Consider the following 12026-nt stretch of genomic DNA (forward strand, 5'->3'; position numbering starts at 1 on the left):
ACAAGTAACTGAGTTACATAGATTTGTTTATTTAACTAAAATTGGATAAACTTCCTTAAATTACTTCTAAACTATTTATTTAAGACAGATCAGCTATTCTATTTTTTCAATACTGAAAAGGAAAAACTCAATACAGTATGACTTACTGTATAATTTATTGTGTGTTTTCCTTTTAGTGTTGCATTCCATGTTTTTGCCTGATCTGTTTTCGCCAGCAGTAAATGATCAGTTTCACATCAATTTGTCCTTATGCTAATTTCTCCCTCTATTTAATAAACTTCTTGCCATTTTATTCTATTACTATTTCTATTCTTTAGCTGTTAACACACCATTCTGTACTTATGCACTAATCCTTGAATATTAGTTCTGGTGAATTATGAGGAGGCATAATTATTAAAGGTGCTGTAACCTGACATTTTAACTGTGAATTGGATCTGAATTTGGGCTTGCTAAATATTATGAAATAAAACAGAGCTGTCTAAAAGTATTTCTTCAACAGGGTTACCAATTGCTCTACCAGTCAGCTGGAAAAAATAATCACTTTTCTCAAGTTATGTAGGCTGTAAAAATATTTCTTCATTCATTACCAAGTGTTGTCATCTCTGTGGCCGGTGGTTCAACCATCATACTTATGAAATCACCTGTAAACAAAGATTGATGTATTGAAAGCTTAATCTCAGAGAAAAGGAGATGCTTTAACCAGTTCATTATTTAGTATATGAAAAAGTATTTGCCGGTTAACACGTTTTTTCTCCATTTTCTGTCACAATTAGGTTTCAGAACAAACAAATTCTACTATTGGTGAAATATAACATAAGTGAACTAAAAAAAAATCCTTTAAAAACTTATTACCTCATTTATTATTTATTAATTTAGTTTAGACATTAAATAATAACCAATTTATAGCTTGTGTATTTAATTTCACTGATTGTGCTCAAGTCTGATTACAGGCAGATTTCTAGAATCAAATCATCATGTAACTAGAACCTGCCTGATAACATGAGGTAAGCGAAGGTGCTGTGTTTTCCTTTTAGTGTTGCCTTCCAGGTTTTTGCCGGATCTGTTTTCGCCAGCAGTAAATGATCAGTTTCACATCAATTTGTCCTTATGCTAATTTCTCCCTCTATTTAATAAACTTCTTGCCATTTTATTCCTATTACTATTTCTATTCTTTAGCTGTTAACACACCATTCTGTACTTATGCACTAATCCTTGAATATTAGTTTTGATGAATTATGAGGAGACATAATTATTAAAGGTGCTGTAACCTGACATTTTAACTGTGAATTGGATCTGAATTTGGGCTTGCTAAATATTATGAAATAAAACAGAGCTGTCTAAAAGTATTTCTTCAACAGGGTTACCAATTGCTCTACCAGTCAGCTGGAAAAAATAATCAGTTTTCTCAAGTTATGTAGGCTGTAAAAATATATATTAATTATTTACGTGTCAGTGTCCCTGTGTCCGTCGGTTGAGCACTCCTTCCACTACTGATGTAATCTGTAAAGAAAGTTTGATCTATTGAAAGCTTAATCTCAGAGAAGAGGAGATGCTTTAACCAGTTTAGTATTTAGTATATGAAAAAGTATTTGCCGGTTAACACATTTTCTTCTCCATCTTTTGTCACAATTAGGTTTCAGAACAAACAAATTCTACTATCAGTGAAATATAACATAAGTGAACTAAAAAAAATCCCTCTAAAAACTTATTACCTCATTTATTATTTATTATCTATTAATTTAGTTTAGTTCATTCACAGCACACCAGCAAAACCCCCTCTGACTTGCTAAAAAGTACAAAATCAAGGTTTTGGAGTGGCCTTGTTAAAATTTTGACTTGAATTTGATTAAACTGCTGGGGCATGACCCTAAACGAGTCGCCCATGTAACATGTTGTATTATTTTGCATGCAATTCATGTACAGAAAATATCTAAAGGTGCCAAATGAAATTTAAAAAATAAAGACATTTCGTCTAATGAATTGGAAAACCTTGATTTTGTCATTGACGATATCAAGAAATGTTTTTTGCAATGCTGCTTATAGCAGAACTTTTGTGTGATGTGTCATACCAGGGTAGTCGTAAGAAACCAAATCACTTGAACCAAAGTAAAAGCCTGAAAAGAAAGAGATAATAATATTGAAATTATGCACAGTCATTTATCAGATTTTCAAAAGTAACAATAACCATTAGAACAATAAGTAGTAGATAATTATAAAAATATTTTACCTTTTCACTTTTTTAAATTAACTGTCAATGAAAGCAATATGGATTTGTAAATAATTAATCAATTCAGTAAACACGGCTCTTTTTTGAAGCAGAATTGTACCAGACACTGAAAAAAGTGCTTTAAGTGATTTAATGAAATTTGCTGGTGTGCCAAAATGTGATAATCTGCCATAAATGGATCGCGTGCTGTGGGAATGCAAACAGCTTGATAACTGTGTTGTTTCAAATAACTTGAAGGGGTTGCAGTTAAAAATTTGGTCAAACTATATTATTGCTACAACACAGATTTGTCTATCAGAGACTTAGGCAGAGGTTTGTCTCCCTTAATTGATACAGCCATTCCCAGAAAGCTTGTTGGAAGTGTATAGAGTTTAACAAAAACTGCTACATGTACAAAATACTAAATGTTTTTTGTGGTAAGAGCTGATTGTGTTTATGCTGTAACCTTGCTAATTCTAAAAACAACATGGAACCACTGTGAGATATGGAGTGCAACACAATTTAAGATAAAAACAATTATCTATATTTGGTAGACCATCACTTTTTGGCACAACATGTCTCCAGTTCAAACACAGCAGGAGATACAACCCAAATTAATTTTTTTTGCCAGCTGGTGACTTTTTCCAAAATTTTCATGATGGTCTGAATGGCCCAATTCTGATCTTTCACCCCCCAAAAATGTGATACTAAATTGTATTTGAGAGCTTTGTCTGCCGTCTGAATGGCAGTGTCGCATTTTATCTGACTTTAACGTCACTCATGTGAGATACGCATCTAGATCCTAAATCGAGACAAATCATGAAAGAAGTCTGTTCCAGTGAGGAATCACATCACAAACTCACAACTCCTGGTTCCGACTACGCATCCAAACAGATTTCTATATAAGGTTAATGTCAATGCTCAAAAAGCCATTGCGATTACTGATAGTGCTTTCCTTTCATTAGCTTACTTCGTCTTGTTATGATCTCGTGACAATATCAGTCGGACTCCATTACTCATCAACTTTAAAATCAATCAATGGTGGCATCCACTATTACTTACGTAAACAGTGTGCTGCTGTATGACATCTACTTTCTTCTTCTCTGTCGCTGTGAGATTGTTAACTATTCACACAGAAGTGAATGGTTTGCCCTAGTTACAATTACTAGCAGTATAAGTGACTGTACAAAACAAAGAATCAGATCTCGGCAAAAATCCGAATTGAGTATCAAGACCTGCTGTGTGAAAGTAGCCGTAACCTCAGCGGTCGAAAGCTCCATGTCAGAGCATTATAATGATTTTCAAATGGTTCAGGCTTCAACTTTTCTACATTTCTCCCCTCCTTATCTGTGCTGCATTCACTCTGATTAACATAACATGTCGCAAAGACTTTTTTCTTTCTTTCCTTGAGTGATTGGTTGCACTGGTGCCACATAAGGTTTATTTAGACACTTTATTGAGAAATTAGCTCTCATGCGTTACATAAAATCTGTGTGTGGCCTTTATACCAGATGAAGAAGGAATACCAAGAGGTCCAAAGCGTCCTGTTCAAAACAAAGAGGTGATAACGTTAAATCACATGCATCCGTTAATTTCAAAATTATATTGATATAATTTCTAATAATCTCAAAATGTGTGCTACGTTCACTGCTTTTATCTGATAATCCTAACCTTCCACGGAAACTTTTTTCTTTCCTCGAGTGATTGATTTGCTTAGGCAGACTTTTGAGAAATTAGGTGTCATGTGCGACCAAACTGATCTTTCTCAAGAGCGCTGATTTTATGCAATGCTTCTCATGACAGTGTGTGGCCTACTATACCATGTGAACCAGGTTGTCCAGGAAGACCAGGTAGTCCAGGAAGACCAGCGAGCCCAATGATGTCCTATTCAAAACAAAGAGAAGATAATGTTCATTTAAAAATTATATTGAGAAGGTTTTATTCTGCACACACATAAACTGTAGACAAGGATATGCAAATTATTCCAAAGTGATATGGGTTTAACACTTTTAATATTTCATTTCCTGCTACTTGCGTTGCTGTAGAAATATACATAAATACAATTCCATCCAAAATTCTGCAAGAAAATTTTAACTTTGTTCAATCATGGAAGTTTGCTTTTGATGAATTTTGTTAAATTGAACTGTATATCCAGTTATTTCTCACACAATATAATCTGAGTTATCTTTTTTTGGACAAAGACTCAGAAAAAATGTTCGTTTTACATTTGGCTAATCTTGCAAATGAAAGGGTACACGTTTACCCTGTTGTGTGTACAATTATTCACAAATGGACATCTAAGCTCAATGATTATTTAAAAAATAAAAATAATGCTTTATCATCATTTCATTATGATGCATCTTACTGTCATTGAATCCATAAAAAAGATGGCAGGGAAGGAGATATTTACTGTTGGCTGGTGTGGCATGACTGTCGGACCGAACTACTCCCCCCTCTTTGGGTTTGTGAAGGACATCCATGTCCTCCCCCTGCGGCTTGGTGACCACCATGGAGGTGAGTGGGGTCACAAAGCTGTACTTCAGGGACAACTTCAAAGTATCGTTCTTCACTTTCTCTTTCTCAGGTCCAGATACCAGCAGCCTGCATTGTGACAACTACAATGTGACAACTGAGATAAACAGCAGCAAAACATTGGGCACTTTTACACTTTGAATGTTTGTGCTTTTCATACAACATCGTGAACATTATCATTCAGATGTTATATTACTGTCTGAAAGCTTCTCTTAAAATGTAAAACTCTAGAGTTCATAAACCCCCTGTTGGTTAGCAGGTGGCTGCTCACACTGGACCAGTGTCTGCAACAGACATAGGAGTTCTCCTCTTCACTGGTGACCATACAGTAGTCTGTTTCTAGTGCTGCTAAAAAATTTAACTGTATATCAAATAATTTTTCACACAATATAATCTGAGTTATCTTTTTTTGGACAAAAACTCAGAAAAAGACATAGGAATTGTGCTATGAATTGTGTTTGATACAACAACTGAGATCCGTAGTGTCCAATATAAAGACCTTTGATGACCTTTGTAAAACTATGCAAACAGTTTCTATGATTTGGTTGATTTTTACTGCTGCTGTGCAGTTTTAGTACATTCATTATGATGATCTATGGCTGCTCTTTAAATCCTGACTTGATATTTCAGATTCATGTGAAATGTGGATCATTAGGGAAAGCTTTTACCATTAATAAGCAGATGTTGTTTACATGACTAATATTCCAAAAGTGTGTGTGAAGTGGGCCTAATCAATCATTTTACTTGAGCAATTCAACTTTGCTAAAATTATGTTTATGATGGACTGACAATCCGAGTTTGTTTTAGTCCTGGTAGATTTAGATTTATTTTCAACCAAGAAGTTTATTTCTGACGTCAAATGAGACAGGCATTACTTAAAATGTAATTCAACAAGAAAATAATGTCAATTTTGAAAGAAAAAAAACTAAGTTGTCTTTTCTTGTTTGCATTGTAATAAAAATTGTATGTAGAAAATTATTTATATCCACCTTCATAATCAATGGAAAAATCTTGGTATTACAGCCAGAAAACCTAATAATAATTACATGTCAGCCTTTAAAATGTTTTCTGTGGTTTTTTGACAAATTGTCTTTGGCTATGGGCTCCAAGTCTTTGATTCAAGCCAGATTCAATTTAAGACTGTGACTGAGCCACTTAAAAATATTATTTCCAGTAAAGAAGCATTTGTGTTTCATTAAAAGATTATTTTAAGCCCGAATCTACCAGGGCTGTGAATAATGTTGGGCTTAACTGTACTGTAATCTTTAGTGCAATGATGTTACAAAGAACAAACAATACAGGTTGCTGTAAAGTCATTTTATGAGAATTGATATATGAACAGTAATGAAAGCCATTGTCTGACTACTGCAAGTGTCCAATGAAATCAGAAATGACTGCATTGGATTTGCTTTATCTTGTTTTGGGTCAACATTGTGATGCAGAAGAACAAAGTCTCAAATTAGTTCATTGATGTTTATAGTCTAACTCTGGTGTAAAATACAACTTCACACTGAAAATCCATTTGTGTCCATCGATTGAAATTGTAGTGGAAAACTGCAAACTGAATCCTAAATAAAATAGAAACAAAAAATGAACTGTGACATATTGTACCACTTACTCTTTCTCCAGAAGTTGTTTCACAGTGAGGTAGGCCCAAACCCTTTGAAGAAGTCCATCAGCAATTCCAGTAGATGAATCCACAAACTCATTTGTTTTAGAAAATTTCACTTTTTGTTTACTCTGTCATAATGCAACAACAATTTTAAAGTCAGTACACAAGAACTTTTAAAAATAATCTAGAAAAAAGTCTTAATACTTAGACATTGTAGATTGATCCTTACTGAAATGGCAACAACTTCTGGCACAAAGTTTTCAATGTTGTTGTCGATGATCTCACCGGCCACCACGAATCTCAGAGCCGTCATAATAATGACTGAAATTAGTCTGGGTTAGATTGGTTCCACCGACATAGGTCATTGCGATATCTGTTAACAGCGGAGTGGCCACTTCTTCATAAAAGCCCTGTTGATGTATAGATTTATGCAGTGATGATGACATGTTTTCTGCATAAAAGTGTTGGAAATTGATAAGAAGAGTATTGGTGAAATGGACAAGGATACCTTGAGCTGCAAATCAGCATCAGAGTCTTCATAGATCCGTCTTGCTGCACCAGCTGTTCCCCAAAGACATCTTCTCCAAAAACTCAAAATTGACATCAAATCCAAAACCAAGACAGTAGAGAGGAAACTTTCCTGCAATCGCCTGTTTTACATTTGATTGTATTTGTTCGAGATTTGTCACTCCTAGAACGACACAAGAAACTGCTAGAAATATTTCCAACAGAAATAAAACCAGACAGCTATCAGCTGTCAAAAGACTACATACAGAAATATATGATTAAAACTTTTAACATACTCCTAATTTTAACAGAATGGTGATATACTGTGAATGTAAAGTGTAGTTTTAAAAAAGCTAAACTGTACTGAAACCCAATGGAGATTTGTTTGTGGTTGACTTATCTGTCAACAGTGTAGATCAGTTACAAATTTATGAAAGCTTGACGCATCACAACACGGCTCTGTGGTTTTTAACTCATCTACTGATTCTATTTCTGATGAACTGCTGCACATTCATGACTTCAATTTCACCAGTTTAACCAAAATCCAACACTTATCTGGTTTGTTGGGCTCACTTAAGTTTCTGTTTTACTTTGTAGTTTGTTAAAATTAAATATAATGACACAGTGCAACATGTAATGTGGTTTTTCATGATGTAATGTAGACATACTGTAGATCATTTTAGAACTTTTTGTTGACTAAATTATGTAATCTTACAAAACTATAGAACTACCAGAGGGATTTTTTTTATTGTGCACCATGATTCTATGAAAAAATGACTTAAGTACCAACAGAGTAAATATCTCATTATTAAATTAACATTTTGAAGGTGTTTGCTCTAGTGCATGTGAGTGTGTTTTAAATTAACCTGATGTTGGGTCTCCATCTGTGAGAAGTATTAGAATGGAAGCTGAACTTTTTCTAGGATGTGCATTCAGCATGCGTGTCCCTTCCAACACGGCTGCATTGATGTCTGTAGCTGAAAGAAGTAAAAATAAAATTAATTAATTGCCATCCTGCTGCAAGATGTTTGAATTCCTGTGTACTGAGAAATCTCACTTCCTCTGTCAGTAATACCATACGCAAATCTCTTGGCATCCTCTAGATTTGCTCTAGTGGCCTGAACAAGTTCTCTTCTCCAGTGAGATATTTCGCTATCAAAACTGACAAGACCTAAGTAGTCATCTTCTGCCAGGTCATTCAATATATGGATTAAAGCAGTTCTGGTCTGTGGAAGAGACACACATAAGAAATAAGGTAAGAAACAATTAATCAACATTTGTTTTGGGTGAATCACACACTGTTTGTTTAATTGTAACAAACCTTTGAAATAATTTACCTGTTGTATTTTTCTGCCGTGCATTGAGCCACTTCGATCTATAACAAAGACAACGTTCTTTGGTATTCGGAGAAGGTTTGATGGAGCAAAGTGATGGACAAAGTATCCGTCCGAAGTCTTAGAAGAAGTAAGAACATGTAAATGAGTGAAAGAGTGAAAGATATTTCAACTTTTTGGTCATGTTTTAAGCTACACACATCTTCATATCTACATCTGTATTAGTAATTGTTTTCAGGAGTGTTTTACCTTGAAGTCGCCCAGTCCATTGACTCGATTTACATCATAAACAACAATCAAATCTCCACTCAGACCCCACTCTCCACAGCTGTCACAAGTTTTCTGTTGGTCCACCGTAGGATAAAAATACACCCATGCCTGAAACAATATAAAAGAATTATGTTTCTTATGTCACACAGGAAGCTTGGTGCTACCGTGTTAAATGTGTGTATTTATTTGAAGTGCTTTGTATAGTTAAGTGATGATATAAAGGGAAATCATTTAAATTACTGCAAGTGATAGACTTTGTATTCATTAATTAACTACATAATTTGCTTATTTTCAGAGCCAGTCAGAAGAGAAAGAAAACCCGATAAATCAAAGTCCTTGAAATACTGCAAAGTTCTTCCTTCAAAATAAGATTAGGACATAATCAGAACAAAACTTTATCAGGTAAAGGATACAATCTTGAAGACAGTATATCTAACAGTGAAATGTAGTGTTTCTTTTCAAAGTGTCAGTCCAGTGAGTTCAGTATTCTAAATTGTTTTAAGAACTGGAAACAAAATGACATTCATTTCTTGTGCCATAGCATACATTAACAATTTTACAAATTTAAGATAAATAATTGTGCACATCATGAGTAACATGTATGTAATGAAGAAAAACAAAACATAATTCACTACTTATGATTTCAAGCTAACTGCTATGCTGAAGATAAAAGAGAAAATAGCCTTAGAACCAACAGTACCTGTTTATCTGCATGTGTTTTAGTGATAGCATTAGCCAAGGCGTTGGTGCTCAGCCCTCCTTTCACATCAACTGAAACTGATGCCGGCTTTCTCGTGAATGTGCACATCAGCCTTATTGTGGGAACAAAAACGCAATTAGAAGCATTTCTCACCACAACTGATGTTATTTTCACCATAATTGAAAAACCTTGAAGTCTTTGACGGGCTGCATGGGTCGAGCGTGGATCTGCAGCTCGTATTTGCCGTGGGTTCGCTTCAGCAGCTCCTCATAGGTGAGTTCAAAGGTGACCTTTTTGTGGGCCGCCACAGTTACAGAGGTTTTAAATTCCTCCATGGTTCTCCCAACAGAGCTGAAAACAAAAGCAGAAACTGTAATTATTGCAAAATGTTATAAGTATCGATCTTAAATATTTTTGGCTGCAGATATACAAAAACATGCATGGAGAAAGTATGGGACACCAGAAAAACATTTATCTGAGGGAATTGGGATTGAGTTACCTGACAATCCCAGCACTCTGACCACGAGACACAGCCTGAGTGTACTGTTGCTGAGCCTGCTCCTTAGTTTTCACAACTCCATCGTACATTTGACCATCAATAAGCCTAAAGAGGTAAGAAACAAATAGCTTGAAACTTAACAAGAATTTATCACAAAATAATAATTATGTAAAAATATCAGGCGCTGTCACAAGCTTTCCTTCCACTCACATCCTGAATTTACTGATGAAGGCATTTTTGGGAATCTGAACGTGGAATTCAATTTCTTTCGATTCATTCATGCGATTCACAACACGGCTTGTGATGATGGTGGTGGCATATCGGCTGGTCACAGTGGAGTTGATGTGAAAGCTGTAAATGTCCCAGTCGTCCTGTTAAACACAGACAGCAACTCAGGAGCAGACACCCAACTGAGAAACTATTCATTTTTTCTGCATTGATGGATGAAGTCTTATCTCCTGTGGACAAACTCTATTTTTATGACTTTATTATCTAATAGTTCATATTTTCTACATACACAAGTCCTAATGGCAAACATACAAATAGTGTTTTACAGACCTTTGTCACTTGATACGCTACTCTGTACTTTGTGTTCAAAATGAGGTTGACCTAAAATTAATGAGTAACTCAATACAAATTGACTTAGAAGAAAAATATTTGCACAACTAAAGAGACAAAACAATCTGGAAAAGAGAACAAATTCTACATTTTTGTAACATCCCTAATCCTTTTTTTCTTTTATAAAGCCAAGCTAGTTTTCTAAACTCGTTTCTTCTTCTTTGACAAAATGATGTACATCCTTCAGCAAATGTTACTTTTTTCTTCACAATCTACATATTCACACAAACATAAATAAATATGGGCAAGTTTTCCATAAATACATGCATAATGACTCATTTTAATGTGAATAAACTGGGCAGTTTCATTTTATAAAGTCACAACTAGCAACTAGTGCAAATAAATAGTTGCTTGTGACAAAAAACACAATTTAATTCAATTTAAATTTAAACAGTGACACTCGTCATTTTAAATAGTATCATCCAAATCTATTTTTCTCATTGTCTCAGCCTCAATAATTGCAGACATAGACGTCATGTTACTTAAAAAACATTTTTGTCCACAAAATCTCAGACATACAAGTATAAACGCTCCACATTTGTTGGTGAAGTTAAAAACAGATAAAAATTCTTCTTTATGGTGAAGTTAAAAACACATTCGAACTCTGATCTGCTCTTTGAACATCTGTTTAGAAAGGAAGCCTAGAGATAGAAGCTTAAAACATACAATCAAAATGATGACGTTTTTTTATTCTTCACTGAATAATGTCCCCCATATTAAGTTCTAATAATCACATAGTAAATTCTCACTATTTAAGGAAATACATTTTCGTGAATATTTATATTGAACATGTGGGATTTAACAAGAAAATAATAGCATTTAGCACAAGCACATTTGTCCTTGTGCTAAATGTTTACCAACAATGTTTTATTTAATGTAACACTAGCAAATTGTATTTCATTTTATGTTAAGGCTTTTCATATTTTATTTATATACATTTATGAGTTTATATTCAAAGACAGTGGAACATATTCACAGCTTAAAGAAGCTTGGAAATAAAAGAATCATAGTGATAAACATGGAGGTGACTTGTCATTGGGACATTTATATGTTATGTTTTTGTTTCTTTATGTCACATATAAAGAGTTGGCTTCACTTGTGAATTTATTCCTGCTCTTTTTGTTGTTTCAATAAACAAGTAAAAGATTTGCAGTGGAGGCATGAAAATGAATCTACTGTTGTCTTGATTTTTCCACAACAGTTCGTTTTGTAATAGTTTTATGATTTTGTTTTAGCAAAATCTGCAATGAATTTTCATTTTAATCATATCATAATGCACATTATTATCCTTCTACTCATAACTATTAACTATTTAATTGTTCTCTACTACAATACAATGGTTTCATTTCACATAAACAAACAATGCACACAGTGGATGATCAATCAGTCCAAAACAACCTTAAGGGTTCAAAGAGACAAGGCTCTTCACTCGGTTTTTTCTACCTATCTGAAGCAGAATTCAAACTCTTAGAACAAAAGAGGTAATTGAACAAACAATAAGTCTGTTTCATTAATTTGTAAAAAAAATTATCCAGTAATAAAATATATACATTTATTTATTCTGTTGCCTTTCTTGTGGTCATCCTTCCCTCAGACTGTACCTTTTTTGGTTGTGCAGCAGCTAGAGTCACCAGAACCCCAAAAAGGGTGAGTTGCACCACTCCTCTCCTCATGATGGACCGCATTCAAACAGAAGCAGCCGTCTTCTGAACTCCCAACAGAGTCAAAATGCACAGTACACACTTTAT

The 12026-nt window shown here is 34.3% G+C and overlaps 1 protein-coding gene across 1 annotated transcript in view; it reads right to left on the reverse strand.

Moving 5' to 3' along the window:
* Nucleotides 1–12026, reverse strand: part of LOC116710396 (uncharacterized) — a 44829-nt gene extending 32803 nt beyond the window's left edge. The window contains 18 exon segments of the mRNA XM_032549418.1: nt 3689–3750; nt 4027–4090; nt 4617–4807; nt 6357–6478; nt 6580–6645; nt 6647–6760; nt 6859–6909; nt 6911–7041; nt 7724–7834; nt 7915–8083; nt 8195–8311; nt 8441–8569; nt 9162–9233; nt 9235–9273; nt 9350–9512; nt 9661–9765; nt 9871–10031; nt 11880–12026. Of these exon segments, the coding sequence (XP_032405309.1) occupies nt 3689–3750; nt 4027–4090; nt 4617–4807; nt 6357–6478; nt 6580–6645; nt 6647–6760; nt 6859–6909; nt 6911–7041; nt 7724–7834; nt 7915–8083; nt 8195–8311; nt 8441–8569; nt 9162–9233; nt 9235–9273; nt 9350–9512; nt 9661–9765; nt 9871–10031; nt 11880–11963 (1951 nt within the window). The 5' untranslated portion in view covers nt 11964–12026.

Source organism: Xiphophorus hellerii, chromosome 20 (assembly GCF_003331165.1).
Source record: "Xiphophorus hellerii strain 12219 chromosome 20, Xiphophorus_hellerii-4.1, whole genome shotgun sequence".
In the NCBI taxonomy this organism is placed as follows: Eukaryota; Metazoa; Chordata; class Actinopteri; order Cyprinodontiformes; family Poeciliidae; genus Xiphophorus; species Xiphophorus hellerii.